This window comes from Artibeus jamaicensis, unplaced genomic scaffold (assembly GCF_021234435.1).
Source record: "Artibeus jamaicensis isolate MK-2021 breed Jamaican fruit bat unplaced genomic scaffold, CSHL_Jam_final contig_787, whole genome shotgun sequence".
Classification (NCBI taxonomy): Eukaryota; Metazoa; Chordata; class Mammalia; order Chiroptera; family Phyllostomidae; genus Artibeus; species Artibeus jamaicensis.
In genome coordinates, this window is record NW_026521972.1 from 5,355,369 (window position 1) to 5,375,410 (window position 20,042).

The 20,042-nt window shown below is 37.8% G+C and overlaps 1 protein-coding gene across 1 annotated transcript in view; it reads right to left on the reverse strand.

Moving 5' to 3' along the window:
- ELAPOR2 (endosome-lysosome associated apoptosis and autophagy regulator family member 2) overlaps window positions 1–20,042 on the reverse strand; it is a 188,037-nt gene that overhangs the window by 45,300 nt on the left and 122,695 nt on the right. The window contains exons 9-14 of the mRNA XM_053672815.1: window positions 13,961–14,141; window positions 12,386–12,514; window positions 6,221–6,311; window positions 5,466–5,568; window positions 1,956–2,093; window positions 238–501 (exon numbers count right to left, since the gene is read on the reverse strand). Of these exons, the coding sequence (XP_053528790.1) occupies window positions 238–501; window positions 1,956–2,093; window positions 5,466–5,568; window positions 6,221–6,311; window positions 12,386–12,514; window positions 13,961–14,141 (906 nt within the window). The remainder of the gene's footprint in view (window positions 1–237; window positions 502–1,955; window positions 2,094–5,465; window positions 5,569–6,220; window positions 6,312–12,385; window positions 12,515–13,960; window positions 14,142–20,042) is intronic.

Genomic DNA, 20,042 nt, shown 5'->3' on the forward strand with positions numbered 1-20,042 from the left:
AGCATTCTCATTTGAGTGCTGTTCTTAATATTTCATATTTTCAAAAACTAGCACTTACATGGAATATATTAAGCACTCAATAAATGTAAAAAGAGAGAAAACAAGCAAGGGAATCAAAAAGTCATTTATACACATAACTAGCAACCTTGTAGCTCCTGAAGAAACATTACAACGAACTGAATTTCCTTATTAAAATGCACTTTCCTGGAGATGATGAAATACAATACACTCACTTACCCGAGTGCTTCTACTCCCAGGCCCACATGGAATACAAGCCTCCTTGCCATAGACCTGATGTATGGATAGGTAGGTGTCAGGTGGACACTCCTTGCACTGGTTGGTTTCTTTCTCAATGTAGTGGCCTGGGGGGCAGGGGACACACGATGAGCCCGACTGTTCAGAACCGAGGGCACAGGCACGGCATGAGGACGCCACCCCATCAACTGCATTAGTGGCAGTAATAGAATAAATCTTCACCATGTCATTGATGAACCGTCTATTCTAAAAAGAGAGCAGAAAGTAATGACTTCTGCTTTGGGGCTTAATTGGACAACCAGATTGTTTCATGTTGATCACCAAAATAAGCAGAACGTTCAGTCTTTTAGTTTATAAATGACAATAGGTTAATTTGTTTGGTTCTTTTCTTTAAAAAAAAATCAAATCTTCATATTAGAAGTGAAATTCTACAGTCATGGAGTTCCAAGAGTTTTGTTACAATCATCATGAGATATTTCAAAATTGGTACTAACTGGGCATATTTGATAGACTCTGTATCTGGAAGAACTAGTGTGGTTTAACAGAGGAGCAACTTTATCTCTCATCGTCACTCACTCAGATGCGAGCACAAATTAATGCTACAATAGGAATCTGACAACAGCAGAGTGGGAGCCTTGGAAGACTAAGGCTCTGGCCCTCACCCTAACACCAGCTCTGTGATACCGATGCAGTCACATAACTTCTCCAGGCCTTCCTCTCTCTCTCTCTAGTACTTGCCCTGACCAGCATTCTCTGATTTCTACTGAAAGGATTTGGAACAGAGAGCAAGAATCTGTGACTTACTATATGTTTCCTTGTTGAGATACTGGGTCAATTAAGATCTCATTTCACCAAGTGGTGGGCATCACGCAGTCAGTACAGGGCAGCATTACCCTGACTACTTAGTGCTTTTTGTTTGCAGCAAAGGCCAAAGGAAGGCAAGGAGGCATCCCATAGCACATTCATGATACGCATGCTGGTAATCTGAGCACTTGTAAATAACAGGTGAAGTCAGGTAAAATATGGAGAGTGGGTTCCCCAGTGAAAGCCTCAAGAGAAAAGAGAAAATTCTCCATTTGCCTCCACCGCTTTAAGGCAGCTTCTGAACAAGTGGTTTTCCTTGTTCTCTACTTGGGAAGATCACATATGGGGACCCACAAAAATAACATTCCTGCTACCATTGTAACATACAATGGAATTTACCAAGGAGAAGATTAAGGTTTATGCTCTCAGGGAAAGTAATAGAGAGTAAAAAACTCTCTGTGTTAGCCCTAACCAAGTGTCCATACACACCCTCCAGGCTATAAAAGGAGACATTACTGTGACAAAATTATAAACCAACATCTGTTAATGGCCTCTAGACAAGCATCTGATCATTCAGATGAAGAGGAAGAAAGTCACCAGCCTTCTCAGAGTCTGAGAGAGCTTTTCAGATAACTACAAAATGAGATAGTCTTTCTCTTACGCTTTCAGTAACTATAATTGTCCACAGTATAGGACAATTGAAAGATTCATTGTATTATTCCATTTCATACATTCCTGCTCTCCAAAAAACATATCGAACTATCTCATAACCAAATGCTTGATTCCACATTGGTAAAAAGCTACCATTTACTCCAGGAGATCTGAGTGATCACTTTCTATGAATTTCCACTTGAGGCAATAACTTTGCATTAAAAAAAAACAAACTTGGAACTTACATCTTGACCCTGGTTAGTTCTCTGGAATGCCCACGTAAATGTAAAGGTTGCATTCTTGAAGATGATGTGGGTGTAAGCTTGTTTTTCTTTGGTTCCACCCCATGATTCCACCACATTGGTACTTTTTCTATTAATATCCTAAAATATACATACAAAAAGAGCACAAACTCAGAATTAATATACATATGTGTATTCATCACAAATATGTGTTTATATTTATAGCATACCCTGGAAAGTTTGTAAATACTTATCTGCAGAACACAACACTAGAATTTTCAAAACTTCCCTTCAAGTCTACATAAGCACTCACTAGCTTAGTAAGTACAATATATCAACCACATTGGCAATATAACCTGAAAGAGGTCTCAAATCTTAGTATGTTTAAAGGGGATGTGTGTGTGTGTGTGTGTGTGTGTGTGTGTGTGTGTAGCTTGGAGAAATATACTTAGGAGGAGAAATATAATTCCTTAAATTTCTCACAGTAAACTTCATAAAATGTCAGTGCTTTTCATTTTCATCTGTTTCCCTGGGAGATTCTGATAGGCAGCTCTTACACAGATGTGATAAGTTCTCCCTGATTTATACTTGCTACTTCCAGGGTTATCCAAGTGCAGATTAATCAGAATGTTATTTTAAGAACATGAACATGTTCATTATGAACATGAATATTTGATGTTCATGAAATATTCTTTTGCTTATACTTTGAGTTCAACTGAATAAATTTGTATAATATTTTATCTGATTTCCTTAGGTAAATTTAATATGTAGAATATCATATAAATGTGTGACATTCCAACCAATACATTGTCATTAACATGGTTAGAAAGCAAATATAAGAAACCAACCAAATAATGTAACACACATTTAATTTATTTGGAGTAAAAACCAAGACCAACCCTGAATTTTCCTATTAGTCTTCCCTTCAGAACACCTAATACATGACTTAAGGATCTGGATGGGCCTCTGCTAATTATCTTGGAGGTTGACAATATGGTGTCATGAAATCAAGATGTGTCTTTTTTTTCCTATGCTATAAACATAGGAGTCAAACATGTTACAAAGCAGGCCAATATGTTATAAAGAGGTGCATGCTGAGTTCACACTACAGAGAAAAACATAAATAAGAGAATGTGCTTTTCATAGATGAAAGAATTCCCCACATCACCCAACAACCAAATCATCACATGTGCCACTTCCTAAAAGGAGTCCCTATATTCAGATAGTGCTCTGCTGAACACAACTTTCCTGGATGTTTATTCCGATAATTAAGTGGAATGTATTGCTTTACTGCAACTAATACCACTTTATAGTTGTACAACACTACACAATTTTTTTAAGATTTTTTATTTATTTATCTTTAGAGGGGAAAGGAAGGAGAGAGGGAGAGAAATATCAATGTATGGTTGCCTCCTGTCTGTCCCCTGCTGGGAACTGGCCTGCAACCCAGGCATGTGCCCTGACTGGGAATCGAACCACAATACTCTGGTTCGCAGGACTGCACTAAATCCACTGAGCTACACCAGCCAGGGCAACACTACACAATTCTGACAGCATTTTTATGTGCTACTTCATTGATATCTCAAAAAAGCCTGTGAGAAGACCAAATCACACAGAAAGACAACTAACAGATTCTGCTATGAGTTACAACTCTAATATGGATTTACCAAAACAAATCATTGTAACACCTACCCTCAGGAGGGCTGGGTCAAATAAGAAAGAAAAAGAAGTGAATATATTCACATAATTAATATAAGGTTTTCTCAGAGGCTTTTAGGAGCACAATGGAAAGAGTTGTTAATTTTACATTAGGGAATCTTTCCAAAAGCGTAAAATCTGAGCTTCCCTCACAGTACAAATGACAGCTCACTAGGCAAAAAAGCAAAATGAAGAATGTCATTCTGACCCAGACTGCCAAGGCAAGAGAAATGAAAGAATACAGGGTGTTCCACTAACAAATTCAGGGTACTTAAAGAGGGGTGACCATTCATAGTAGTTTTGGTAACAGAGGGTGGCAAAGAGCATCTAGATGCCATGCTCAAGAATCTCAGGCCTTGACCAGGTTGCTCAATGGTTAGAGCATTGTCCCAATATGCCAAGGCTGCAGGTTTGATCCAGGGTCAGGACACATAAAGAATTAATCAATGAATGCATAAATAAGTGGAATAACAAATTAGTCAATCTCTCTCTCACTTTTTCTCTCTCCCTCCTTTCCTCTTTCTCTCCAAAATCAATTTAAAAATTAAGTGTATTTATAGACTATTGGTTCTTAAACTTCAGCATCAAAACTACCCTCAGGGCTTGCTAAGCACAGAGAATGATGGGCCCCATCACCAGAGTTTCTTGTTAAGACAAGGGTGGGGCTGAGAAATTTGCATCTCTAACAAGTCCTCAGGTGATACCTGGTCCAGGGACCACACTTCAAGAGCTACTACCATAGCAATAAAAAGCTACAAAGGGTAAGGAGGTAGATTTGGAGTGAATGCCTTTACGATTGTTTTTATGTTTTTAAAGATATTCTGACAGAAGCACGGGTAGAGAATGCAGATAAGAAGGCTGGATAGGAGACTACTGTTAAAAGATAATAGGAATCTAAATTTCAGCAGTGGCTCTGAGAGTGAAGAAGGACTCACAGATTAAAGAAATAAGGAGACAGAGCTGGGAAAATTGAACATTTAATGGTTATTTGAGGTGTAATATAGATGGATATGTTGAAGATTAATCATGTTCTCCTTTTACACTACAAAGTCATTTATTTTCAGAATAAAATAGTCTGCCTTCATTGGAGCTTTTAGAAAGCACAGGTATTTAAATCTCCATATATCTCATATGTCATGCAGGGAATTGTTAATGGACTGTTAACTAACCATTGAAGAATCTTAAGGAAAACAAAACAAATCATGTCTATAAAGTCACTTCTTAATTTATCATACTAAAATCTTAGCCAACAGCCTTTTCATATCCACATCAAGTCCAGTAAAATTTTAAGCTAAGAGTTGAGATTGATAGGACATCTGGGAAAAGGGTAAAATAATGACATGTACATAGTAAAGTCCTTTGTCTACACTGATTAAATTTAATGAGGAAGTGTTTTCTTTCTTCCAAGTGTCTACATTACTCTTCCCTGGCTTATTAATACATGTCCCCGACCCCCCACCGCTGCCCTGACACCAATGGCTTCAACTGCTGAGTGGTTATTAGAGGAAAATTTTCATCCTGCTGATGGCATATTTTTATGAAGAAGTTTTCTACCAGATTAATATTCTCCAACTTCTGTCAGTTGTCCTGGGCCCTCTCTCAGCCTCCCCACAAGGAACAAATGCTTTCTTTGTGGGTGTCACTGCACAATTCTTAGTGACTTCTTTAGACATTCTTTAATATTTTTGGAAGGTCCTAAGCATGGAAAGAAAAATAGGATTCTTACCTCAACTTGCATAAATAAATCCACACTTGAAAAAGAATGCTAAGTGTCCAGATTTCTAAACTGCCTTTGAAAGGCACTCTTTCACTTACCACCATGAAGTACAGCACACAGTCAGCAGAACAGAGCATCTCAAAGACAAATGTGATTCTTCCCAGCTCAGAACCCATGGCTCCAGTCATAGAGGTTGGTGGTCTATTTGACAGATTAAATTGACAATATTAGAATGTGTTCGGAATACAATCTGGAACAAAATTGTCACTTTTTTCATTAAACTGGAAGCCATGCTCTTCTCTTCCCTTAATCTACTGCTCCCCCCAACCCAACTCCCTCCTCCCTCAATCTGTGCACAGCCACACCCTTTGTTCTAAGTGGAGTCTCCACAACAATGTCTCTATGCTTGAATCTCCTGGTATAAATGCTACCATCCATCCTCAAGTGAGAAAAATATACCCACTGGGAAATTTCAACACTGGGGACTAAAGCAAAGTGATTTTTAAAACTTGTAGCATACCTCTTTACAGATAAAACCGAGAAAAAATAAATATATAAACCATAAGATACTACTGCAAATAGTCTTCATTAAGCATACAAGAAGCAAGATTGTTGTAACATTTGGATAAAACACTAAAAACTTTCCACTTGATCTAACTAATACACAATTAATAGTTACAGTTTCGCAATCACTAATTCTATAGATATTCTTATCTATACCATCCTACTTGTTATTTGCTAAGGATACCACAATATTACTATATTTTATAAAGGCAGTCCTGCTTCATCTATTTCTATAGGGAAACAGGCATGAGGATTCTTACAGAAGGAAATCAGAATTGGTTTTCCTTACTTAAATCCTGGGATATGCAAGTTTAAAATGAGGTAATCATTATCAGAACCTCCAGCCCCACTCTGGATATGATCTCCAGCCACCTCCCAACCTGGAAATGATAAAGGTTATCTTTATTAGTAAAAGTTCTATTAATGATTACTAACAAATTTTTTAAATAAGTTTAAGAAAAGACCATTAGTCTTTATGTTCAAAGTTAGAAATACTCCAAAAGAATTTCCTATTTTTAAATTGCAGCTCCAATTGCACATAGAGGTAAACTCCTACATAACAATAAAGACATTCCATATGATTCCCCAGATATAATCAAATAATGCATTTTTGAATAAAATTTATTTAATGAGAGAACTAACAATGAGGCATGACTACCTTTTTTGAACTAAAACAAATGGTCTTTATGCATTCTGATACAATAAGAAGGAAGGTCCTAGTATCCTGGTACCAGTGAGAAATAGAAACCTCTAATTACTTAAGGAAGAAGATTTGAGATGTGGAGTGATTTCTTATAGTTTACTATATTGTTGTTCCCAATTTTAACCCTTGTTCTGCATCCATTCACTTATTCATTCACTCAACGGGCGTTTCCCAAGTGATGAAAACCATGATATGTACCTAGGGATAGAAGACAGGACTGTGTTCTCACTCACTGAAGAACTAGTAGAATATGGGAGAGACACACAAACAATTGTCATCAGCGTGGGGTAATACAGATGGACATAGAAGGTGTTGGGGGTGGTCTGTAATTGGCATAGAAACAATCAACATACCATAGGCTGAAATGGCCACAATATAATGAGGAAAAGAGAAGCATTCCCCCACATACCATCAAGCAAGGCTATTAATTAATAGCAATGGTTTGGCATTGACACTTCCATCTCTAAAAGAAAATGTCAATATCTGCTACGTCAATGAGTATAAAGGAGAAATTGAGGAAGGGATTAATAGCAGTGCTAGAGTAGTGATTTGGCAATCTTTGAAATGTTATAGTCAGCAGTTTATAGAAAAGTCATATGTCGAATGTACATAAATCAAACTAGCCCTAAAAAATAATATGCACCAATCTACTTGTTTCTGAGAAAAATGCCAATTTTTCTACTGTCTAAAAGTTCATGAGGTTAAAAAGAGAATCAAGCAGGTATCAACTCCTAATGCTAAGGGCTGAACAGCCATAAAACAGTCTGATCCAGCAGGACTCCAGGCCTTCGACTGCACTGTAAGTAATGGGAAAGGCATTTAGGTTTAAGCAGACTGCAAACTTGTGTCTGAGGTTAGAGGAAGAGAGATATTCCCAAATGGATAACATCTATACTGAGAGAGGGTGGACACAAGAAAATTGTAGAAAAATCCTGATTAACAAACTGAACACTAGCTGAAGAGAAGCCTTATTGCTAAGGACAGACAGAAGAAACAACTTCACCAAAACATGACTGGTAAAGAGTGCAGAGATGCAAGAGAGGCGGCTGGGCTCCCACAGGCGGCAGCTTTAGTTCTAAAGGGATATTTCAGTGACCGGATGGTTCCCCCTAACAAGTGTGGGATCTAAACCCCAAGCTGGGCATCCCAGTCTAGAGCACCAGAACCAAAAAATGAACCCAAATAACATTCAACTGTGAAAAGCAGCAGAGTTTCTGTATTCCAGGGAGAGATGGCTAGAGTTGCAGAGAGCCTATTAAAGAGCCAATACAAAAAGTTCCATTTGCAGCCACTTACCCTGGGCTCCAGCAGTGGTAGGGCAGATTGGACTAGAGCCACATAAGGAGAGTCTGGGGTTGGTGGCTCTAGGGAGAGAGCCAAGAGGTCAGCTGCAAGGATCCTTGTGGTCAGTCATTCCCCATACTGCAGAAGCTACCTTTCTCAGACAGAGCACACCCCTTCATGCAGTGTCAGTCTGGGGGGAAACAACAGCCCCACCCACAGGAATCCTTCTTGGCCCACCCTGTGGAGCTTAAGCTGGGCTTCTGAGGAGTACAGCTGTGGGGACTTTCAATGATTAAGCCTAACAGGAAGCCTGCAGGCAGAGGCAGATCTCTTGCAGCTTTGAGACTTTAGCAGACCCTCCCCGGACACAGTGCTAGTAAAAGCCAGACTTGGTGCACAGCTGTCCTTTCTGCACACATCCAGGCCCGCAAAGGGATCCACAAACTGTAAATCACTGACAGCTTCAAACAAGTTACCTAGGGCCAGTAACAGGTAGTGTTGGACATAGGACTAAAACAGAGTTTTTGCAGATCTGCCTAATACATACAAACAAACACAGGAGACAGCCAAAATGGGGAGACAAAGAAACAGGCCCCAAATGAAAGAACAAGAGAATTCTTCAGAAGAAGAGCTAAATGAAATGGAGGCAAGCAACTGATCAGACATAGAGTTTAAAATAATGATTACAAGGATGCTCAACAGCATTAAAAATACATGGAAACCATTCCAAAGGACCAGTCAGAAATAAAGAATGTAATATCTGAAATAAATAATACACTGGAAAAAATAAAATGTAGGTTAGATGAAGCACAGGATTGAAACAGTGATTTGGAAGACAAGGTAGAGAAAATACACAAGCAGAGCAGCAAAAGAAAAAAATAATGAGGAGAGTTTAAGGGACCTTTGGGACAAATATGAAATGCAACAACATCCACATCATGGGGATACCAGAAGGAGAAGAGAGTGAGCAAGGGATTGAAAATCTGTTTGAGGAAATAATGACTAAAAACTTCCCTGACCTGGTGAAGGGAAAAGACACATAAGTCCAGGAAGTGCAGAGAGTCCCAAAACAGATGGACCCAAAGAGGTCCACACTAGGATACATCATAACTAAAATGGCAAAGCTTAAACACAAGAAAGAAATTTGAAAGCTGAGAGAGTAAAACAGTTACTTACCTACAAGGGAGCTCCCATTAGACTGTCATCTGTTTCAGGACAGAACAGACTGGCATGAAATATTCAAGGTAATGAAAAGCAAATACTTAACAACCAAGGCTACTTTACCTAGCAAGGCTATCATTTAAAATTGAAGAAGAAATAAAGAGCTCCCCAGATGAGAAAAAGCTAAAGAAATTGGTTATAACCAAACCAATATTGCAACAAATGTTAAAGGGCTTAATGTAATACAAAAGACAAATGAATCCAAGAGCTGGTTCTTTGACAAGATGAATAAGAATGAGAAACCTTTAACCAGAATCATCAAGAAAAAAATAAACAGGGCCCAAATAAATAAAATCAGAAATGAAAGAGGAGAAATAACAACTGACATCAAAGAAATTTAAAGGATTGTAAGAAAATACTGGGAACAACTATACACCAACAAATTGGGAAACCAGAATGAAATGGATAAATTCCTAGAAACATACAATCTTCCAATAATAAATCAAGAAGAATCAAGTATCTTAACAGACAGATTACACCTAGTGAAACTGAAGCAGTTATCAAAAAATGTCTTACAAACAAAAGCCCTGGACTAGATGGTTTCACAGGTAAATTTTAACCAACATTCTGAGAAGAACTAACACTTCTCCTTTTCAAGCTGTCTCAAAGAATTTCAAGACAAGGGAGGACTCCCAAGCTCATTTTGCGAGTTCAGCATTATTTTAATTTCAAAACCAAATAAAGACACTACAAAAAAAGAGAAAATTATAGGTCAATATTCCTGATGTATACATATGCTAAAATCCTCAACAAAATATTAGCAAACCAAATACAGCAACATACAATAATCAAGTCGGATTCATCCCAGAGATACAAGTTTGTTACAATGTTCACAAATCAATAAATGTGATTGACCACATAAACAAAGCAAAGGATAAAAACCACATGATCATATCAAAAGATGCAGAAAAAGCATTGATAAAATCCAGCACCCATTTTTAATAAAAAACTCTCAGTAAAGTGGAAATAAAGGGAACATACCAAAACATAGTAAAGGCCATTATGACAAACCCACTGCCAAAATCATACTTAATGGGCAAAAACTACAAGTGGTCCCCTTAAGATCGGGAACAAGACAGGGATATCTGCTTTCACCTCTTTTATTCAACATAGTACTTAAAGTCCTAGCCACAGCAATCAGACAAAAAAGAAATTAAAGGCATCCAAACTGGAAAGAAGTAAAACTGTCTTTATTTGCAGATGATATGATATTGTATATACAGAACCCCAAAGAGTCAACCAAGAAACTACTAGAACTGACTAATGAATTCAGCAAAGTAGCAGGATACAAAATTAATATTCAGAAATCAGTTGCATTTTATATACCAATATTGAACAAACAGAAAGGGAAATTAAGAAAACAATCCTATTCACAACTGCTTCAAAAAGAATAAAATATCTAGGAATAAAACTAGTCAAGGATGTAAAACAGAGAAGGCCAAAGAAAAGAAAGTAGTACATGGGCAGTAAAATGCTAAGTTGGGAGGGAACTAGCATCCTTGCAAAAGGAAACCAACATTTCTCATATTTTGAACATTGCTCACTGTTATAGGTTGAATTTTGTGGCCCTCCTCAAAGATATGTGGAAGCTGTAACCCCCAGAGACTGTGAATGGACTTGATTATTTGGAAATAGCATTTTTGCAGACATAATCAAGTTAAGATGAGGTCTTCAGGGTGAGTCTAATCCAACATAACTGGTGTCCTTATGAGAAGACTGACATTTGGACACAGACACACAGGGACAATAGACACCACATGAAGACACAGAGACACACAGACACAAAGAAAAGGTAGCCACATGAGGATGGAGGCAGCAACCGGAGTAGAGCTGCCACAAGCCAGGGAAGGCCTGGCGTTAGCAGAAGCTAGAAGCAAGGAAGGATCATCCCCTACATCACCTTTTTGTTTTCCACATAATCATTTATTATTTTGATTTCACATACTAATATTACAGCGATATATACTCTCCAAATCAGTAATTGAACATGTTGGAAAATTAACAAACATTAGAATTGTAGCCTCTAAGTGAATGAGTGGATAAGTCAAGTATTATTATGAAACTTAGACTAGGAGTAGGTTCTTTAAAAGATCCAGGGAAATTTTCAGATAACCTTTACTAGTAAGTGAATACACATGTGGGCACACACAATTATTGATGCTTTCATAAGGTCATTCAATACCCTAGCCTTTCCAATCTTACTTTTCCAATGCCTTATCTTCTTCAATCTAGAATTCAATCATAGTATCTTTTAAAAACATAAACCCTCACGGTCAGGTAATAACTACTGTAAATTTTTCTTCTCTTCCTTAGGATAAATTCCTACAAGTAAATTATTGGTCAGTAAAGAGGAATATTTCATAACATTCAATATATATTAGGGCTTTTCCACATATATGTTTAACCAACATTATCCAAAGACCAATTGTTTGTCAATCCCTGTATTCATGTGTACACCTCACTTTCTACATTCCAAGCTTGTTTATTTTGGATAGGTTCTGATTTAAAATAGATGTAATTAAAAAGCATTTTTTAATTTATAAGTTAAAGTAAAGGATAAGTTTTTTATGAGTTTATAAAAGTAAAGGATGCATTTTGGTGTAAAACCTTAGTATTTGTAACACCTACTCCTAGTGCCAAATTTAAAAATACATATATAGATAGTGTCATTCAATCCACCAACAAATATTGCAGAACAGCTAATCGCTAGGCTAAGAATTTTAAAATGTAAGAACAAAGAACATTCAGCAAACATCCTATAGAACTCACCCTGCCACACTTTTAAGCTTTCAGTAAGTGAGGTTCATCAATATTTTGTAATCAGGGTCATGGACTTCATAGGCAAAGAGAGACAGAGATGATTTAATTAATTTCTCGCCATGGCTTAGAGCTGAGCCAGACAAAACCAATATAGGCAGAAATCCTGTCACATTACTCTTTAAATGGCAAGCAACATAGCTCTCGTTACCTCCCCCTGGTAACCCATTCTGGTGTTTATTACCGTAATTGGTCCCCCTCGGTGTCTACCTTTAAAATGACTCCAAAAATGCACAATCATTTATATTTTTTATAGGACAGTCATCCAGCTCTAACACCAGACTTACTATTTCTATGCGAGGGCTCAAAGACATACAAGTAGCCAAATAAGACCGAAGTTCTTCACACCCACACGTAATATGTTTTAAAGAGCTGGATCTGAAAGTCTCTGCTGCCAAAATACATCAAGTAGGCTGACTCTGAACTCACCATTCATCCCGTCACACTTTGAATTTCCAACATTAAAGCAGGAGGTTTTCATGTTGCCAGGAAGGACATTCCACCATTTATATTCAAAGCCAAGTGCCGGCTCCGTTCCTGCTGGGCACGGTCTACATTCTACAGAAGACAAGTGGGGTGAGTGATCAGAGTTAAACTTCATCCGGACAGCTTCCGCTTTTTCCGTGTAAAGCCCTGCTAAATTTTAATGAGCAGAAATGGAAGGAGAGACACGGAGCCACCCATTTCCTTAAGAATTAATAACTTTTTCAAAAGCAATCTGGAAAGAAAAATAATTCTGGATATATTATACTAATGCATACTTACATAAAAAGGAAAAGGTAAATACAAAATCTTTAAAAATAATTTTCTCCTTCATTTTTGGGGAGTAATTGCTAATATTAAATTCTACTCTACATGAAGAATAACTCTGAAACAAGTTCTCTTATGTGTGATTTAAGAATCAGTACCATCCACTTCATAAATAAGTAAATGTGTCACACTTTTATTGGTTATTAAATGGAACAGAAAATCATGCATGACATTTAATCACAGAATAATTACTTGAAATTCAAAATAGTAGCTATGTTTAAAAAACTGATACTGGGAATTGAGGGCTATGGAAAGAGTTACAGTTTTTGAATAAACCTCATTTAAATTAAGATCTGCATTATTGAAATGCAAGGGTCTTTTCTAACCATATTTTAATTTATCCAAGACAATCTTCACTGAACAAACAATTCCTGGTACCAAAGTACTGCAAGGAGACATTTTTATCATACATAACCTGCTCAGTGATGATAAGTTAGACATCATTACCTACAATCTTATAGATGAGAAAATTGAGGTTCAGAAGGTTGGAGTAACTTAGATAAATCACACTATTTGTAGCCTGCAGGATACAGGATTGACTCACACCCAAGTCAATGTGACTACCGAGTTCCTTTTATGTTCTCTCAAAGGCTCTGAATATCAAATATCTGGAATGGCTATATTCAAGTAAGAAACCCACAACTAAAATGCACTGTAATCTTTGTCCACCAAAATTAAAACAAATTCTGTAACCACTTTCTATATTACTTAGTAAATACTAAAATCTCCCCAACTACACACTTTGAAACAATTTACTTAGGGGCTATAATATGTCATATGATCAAAATGAGCAATTTTTTATATTACTGTAGCACAGAATGTGATTTATCATTTCAAAGCTGAATTAGAAGATGTTATATTTTATGCTTACATCGATAAACGTGTACACATACACTGGAAGAGAAGCGCTTATCCTTAATCACTTAATATGGCACAATTTCTTGTCAGTATCCAAAGGCTCATTAGGAACGCATTACATAAAATGCCATCAAAAGCTATCTTTATGATATGTTAAATAAACCATTGCAGCCTCATGATGCAATTATTATATTTCTCAACGCTACTTCAGTCTCTGACAAAAGTATGTTTTAACAAAGAATGATTTCCTAAGGACAATCTGGAACAAAGAAGTCGCAGTAGTCCAACAAGATTATTATGCTAAAGGTCCAATTATTGGACCCATTGATATCCTACCCTTTGTTCCATCTGAAAACGTCCCAGGAGGGCAGGGATGGCAAGAAGATGATCCATTGTTATAAAATCCAGGGTTGCAAGGCGGACAATCCTTCTTCTCTCCAGAAGGGGGCAACCTAATAGCATCTGTGAGATCTTCCCGGCAGATTTTGGGCTCTATCCACTTGTACATTATCTGCGTCTGCAAATAAAGGCTTGTAAGTCATCTAACAGCTTTTACGCGCTTTAAACTTCCAATAACACAAATGTTGAACTGACAGCCTAGAAAATTCCATAGAGCAGAATAGAAAGGCCAAATAAAGACAATCTAAAACATCAGTAACAAAATGAGATGAAAAGAAAAAAAACTTTAGTGGGAAAACGGCTGTTATTTCCAAGTATTTTTACCCTAAGCTACAGGTATCTTTACCTCATACATAGCACATTGCTCATCATAAAATTCCTCCTTAAAATATAGATAATGCTATAGTCCTTACTCTTCTATCCACTCATTTTATTCCTCTACCAATATAAGTCTATGCAGAGGTGTTTTCATTTTGAGACCCACGCTGGTCTCTTCCTTTCCCTCAACTACAGCACCTATCACCGGGCTTTCCACATAGTGATAATCTCCCCCAAAAATACAATCATCTTTTTAAAAGAATATATATAGCTTCACATTTTAATCCTGTTATTTCAGAGACATTGGTAGTAGCCCTCTATGTCTTTTCCAGTATCCTGATATTCAACCCCAAGATCTGTAGCAAAATATTTCCTTCTGACAATTTCAAGCCCTCTTGCATGTGTGCTGAACAGCAGGATTGAGAGAGCTCTGGGCTTCCAGGCAACATGTCAGGGTAAGTAAATGTGGTACTCACACCTTCCTAGAGCACATCAATATTACAACTAAACTACGGAACAACCATTATTCATAACTGCCCCACATCAGGTCCCAAGCACTGGGTTTCAGTTGGAAAGAGAAGGAAAGAGAAGTCCTTATAACTCCTGGCTGTGAGAACCAGCTGGCATTGTGGCTGAGACACGGGGCTTCTGGAGTCCCAGGCGCTCCTCCTAAAGGGCCTGTGGATGGACATGCTCAAACCCACTCACTCTGAGCTCCAGCACTGGGGCAGTAGCTCAAAAGATGTCAGGGACATACAGAGAAAAACTGAACTGTCTGGTTCTGGGATGAGAGGTAAAGGGGCAGCTTTCTCCCAGACATAAGTGCTGGCAGAAGCCATTGTTCCTTTATTGAGCCCTCCCCCTGAAGGTGCAGGCTGACACCATATCTGAGTCACCATCCACCTGACAAACACTGTTTTCCCTGCCCTGGTGATTCCCTGAGACCCTGCCCCACCCAGCTGGTGGGCAAGCCACTTCCAGGGGTTTCTCCATACAAACATTCTGTTTTGGCTCATGCTGCATACTTCCCTAAAATCTATAAAAGCTTCACAAACCCCATACTCTTGCTAAGTGGTCCCTGGCCCAGCACTGGTGGCAGGCAGCCTCAGTTTAAAGCCTGGCCTTTCTGGGGCACCTCCCAGACAAGCAAAAGCAGCAGTCATCTTCAGATCACATTATATTTCACGAAGAGAAGCCCCGAATAGGACACAGGAGGAGGCTGAACATGGTCTGTACCTCCAACAAAGTTCCAGGGCAACACCCCTGGTGGCCAGCTTCAGACCATGCTAAAGTACCGCCCAACCACCTCCGCAGGCAGCATGCTCAAGGGGTGCACTTGGCAGGCAGCATAGCTTCACTGAAGTGAACTCTGCTCTATGGTTGGCCCCCACACAGCAGCTTTTCCACTGTAGTCCAAAATGGTCCTTGCAGGTGACTGACTTGGGGGTCACCCCTTCCAGTGATGTACCAACAGCAGTCAAGGCTTAACTACAATAGAAGGGTTCACACAGGGGGAGCAGTTGGATACACAAGGGTTCACCCAGGTCGGGTGACCAGGACGGATGTGTCACCAGGCCTCACAGGACACCTACTACAGAAGGCCACTCTATCAAAACTGGGAGACACATAATATACTGATCTTTCAACTCGTGTGCAACAACAAATTGGTGTACCACACAGATTTTTAAAACATGCAGTACCTGACCATTTAGTCAGAGGCACTGACCTCTTTTCCCTTAGATTATCAAACAAAAAATGACAACAGCCAACACAATAACTATCCAGTGTGAACGAACCAAATTTATATCTATGTTTTATGTAAGATCAGCAAAAAAACATATTTTTGGTGTGCTGCAGAATTTTAGTAATTACTTTATGTGTGCCATGAGTTGAAAAAGATTAAAAATTGCATACCTAATACACAAAAACAAAAACAGAGAGGCAGCCAAAATGAGGAGACAGAGAAACATGTCCCAGATAAAAGGACAGGAGAAATCTCCAGAAAAGGAGCTAAATGAAATGGAGGCAAGCAGTTTACCAGATACAGAGTTATGAGGACAGTTAAGAAACTTAATGAAAACATCAAAGGCATAAACAAGGACATAGAAACCATAAAAAAAGAATACAGTAAATGAAATAAAGAAATCACTAAAAGTAATTAATATACTATTCGATGATGCAGAGGATTGAATGAGCAATTTGGAAGACAAGGTAGCAGAAAACAGAGTAGCAAAAAGAAAAAATAATTTTTAAAGAATGAGGATACTCTAATAGACTTCTAAGACAACATCACACATAACAACATCCACATCAAAAGGTACCAGAAGGAGGCAAAAGAGAGCAAGAGACTGAAAACCTGTTTGAAGAAACAATAACTGAACATTTCCCTACCTTGTGAAGGAAAAAGACATTCAAGTCTAGAAAGTACAAAGAATTCCAAACAAGAGGAACCCAAAGAGGTTCACAATGAGACACATCATAATTAAAATAAAAGCACCAGAAGAAGAGCAGTTAGTTACTTACAGGGGAGGTCACATGAGACTGTCAGCTGATTTCTCAACAGAAGCATTGCAGACCAGAAAGAATTGGCAGAAAATATTCAAAGGATGAAAAGCAAAGACCTACAACCAAGATTATGCTACTCAGCAGAGCTATCACTTAGAATCAACAAACAGATAGAGAGCTCTCCAGACAAGAAAAAGCTAAAGTACTTCATCACCACCAAACCAGTATTATAAGAAATGTTAAAGGGTCTTCTTTAAGAAGAAGAAAAAAAGATATAAATAATAATAAAAACATGAATAATAAAGTGGCAATAAATACATACTTATCGACAATTACTTTAGATGCAAATAGACTACTGCTCCAATAAAAAACATATGGTGGCTGAATAGATAAGAAAACAAGGCCCTTACATATGCTGTCTATAAGAGATTCACTTCGGATCAGAAGACACACACAGACTGAAAGTACAGAGATGGGGGGAAATGCATGAAAATAGAAACAGACAAACAAAAACCTGTGATAGCAATATGTATATCAGACAAAATAGACTTTAAAACAAAAGACAAAGAAGAACCCAGCAATTACACTTCTGGGTATTTATCTGAAAAAACCCAAAATCCTAAATCGAAAGACATATGCATCCATGTGTTCACTGCAGCATTTACAATAGCCAAGACATGAAAGTAACTAAGAAGAATGGATGAAGAAGAAGCGGGGCACATGTACAATGGAGTATGACGCAGCCACAACAAAGAATGGAATCTCGCCTTTGGCAACAACATGGATAGACCTAGAGGGTATGGTGCTGGGTGAAGTGTCAGAGAAAAACAAATGCCATTTTATTTCATTTAGATGTGCAGTCTAAAAAATAAAATAAATGAACAAGCAGGAAACAAACAGACTCATAGATACACAGAACATTTAGACAGTTGCCACATGGGAGGGAGTTTGGGAGGGTGGATGAAAGAGGTGAAGGGATTAGGAAGTAGAAATTGGTAGTTACAGAATAGCCACAGGGCTGTAAAGTGAAGCATAGGGAATATAATCAATAATGTGGTAATAACTATAGATGGTGTCAGATGGGTATATTTTTATTGGTGTAATCACTTTATGAAAATAAATTTGGGGTAATTTATATAAATGTCTAATCACTGGGTTGTACCCCATAAACAAAAGTAATATTGTAAGTCAAGGGTCACTGAAAAATAAAAATATTATTAAAAAAAGACAACCTCTAACTTCAAAGAGGGAAGTCTTTTAAACCTTATCCTTTCACTCTTTCTCACACATGCATACACCACCATTCCCACATAAAACAAAATATAACAAAATAGCTGTGACTCTGTGAAACCCAGATAGTTATCATTTTTAAATTATTCTCCTTTGAGACCAAAACGTTAAATGGGTTAGCCATTTCAGAAACAAAATGGATGTTATCAGTGGGGGGAAAGGTATTCTACATGTAAAAAAAATTAAAAATCTTTCATAACTAAATACAGTTTTTTAAATTAAATCGATAGCTTCTTTCATTACACATAGAATCTACTGAGAGTATCTTTCTCCTTGAAAACAACTTCCCCGATAATAAGTCTAATGCTGAAGCTGGAGAACCAAAATTAAAGGCAACCCTCTGTAGCCATTTTCAGTTTATGGAAAATCATGTATAGTAAGCCCTTTAGGCCACTCAGTTTTATTCTGTTATGGAAGAGTAAACTATCTTTATTTGAAAAAGGATGCTTAAGAAAATGGTTTGAAAGTTGTATGTCTCAACAGAATTATAAATACTTTTTTTTTTCATTTTTCAACTCCCTCTTCTTGCATTCATTTTATGAGCTACGTCATGAAACAGTCTAACCAGCCACTTCATCCATCTGCCGCTCTCCCACCATCTGTAAAATGATGGCCATTCCTGACAGAGCTTCCTAAACAGCTGGAAAATAAGTTAGGTCTTATATCCATAAGGGGTTCTCAACCCCTCTGAGAAAGGCAATATTAAATTCAGAGTATCTGAGCAAAAAAAAATCATCATATTTAAAAATCATCTTTTAAATTCTGGCTTAAGTACAGGAAACAACTTTTCAGTCCTCACTAATTCACAAAGTTGCTGATTTATTTGGACATTAATTAAAACTGCATTGTGTTGTGTGAGTTACTGCAGTGCTGGGAATAGTTGGTTCCCACGTGGCCGTGGGCACAATCCTGAAACTGGGCACTGAGGCCTGACCTTGGGGGTACACTATGTAACCCCCCTTACTTTGGAAGGTCAGTATTACAATATTATCCTCAAGTTTATAAGTGAGGAAGCCCCACAAAGTCTGTTAATTAACTTGCTCTGAAAAGGTTGCTTAACAGATCTAGTAAATGGTAAAGTAAGATAAGTCAAGGAGAATGAGGGTTTGAAAATATTAAACTATTATATTGCAAATATATTTTTGAGAGGTGAGCTAACCACATGATGTTCCATTCAAGCACAATAAATGTTTAAAAATAAGCAAATGTGCCCCACCTTAACCATTCAAACATTTAGAAGTCAAATTTCGAATTCTCTGTAATACAACTTTTGTTTACAAGGCCCTGCTTCACACAGCAGACTGATTTTATGCCTTTTTTTCTAATGGGGACAGATGCTTTCAAGTCTGGCTGACTGGAAAAAGCTAATAAGTAATATTACTGATATTAGCACCAGATGGCCCACAGTGCAGCTGAAATACCAACAATCAACTCACTCTTTGGCAAGTTGAGATAAAATTATAAAGTCTTTCATGAAACCAAAACCTTAATAGAGCAAAACTTACCAGATTGCTATTAAGACTGCAGAGGAACTAGTGTCCAAGTGTATTTTTATTAACTGTGAACAAAATAAGCTTTATTGATACTCATGGAGGTATCAGTTGGAAGCTGGTTCTCATATTGAAATAAAATTCAAGACTAGGAGGCAAAAAATTTGGACAAATTTTGAGACTGAATTTGTCCAGGGTTGCCTGCTTTCCTCCTTCAAATGTCCCTGCACAAATGCACCAAGGCTTCGTGGACTGGCTGAATTCATTACAGGTTAATTGCACATGCTTTAAAAAGGTCCACCAACTGTCATTCCGAGCTGACTGCCTGGTGCTTCATGACATTCTAGCTCAGATGTCCCCAACCAGGCTATTGCTTGCCTCTGCCTCTCACAAGCCTTGATCCTTTCTATTGGCAA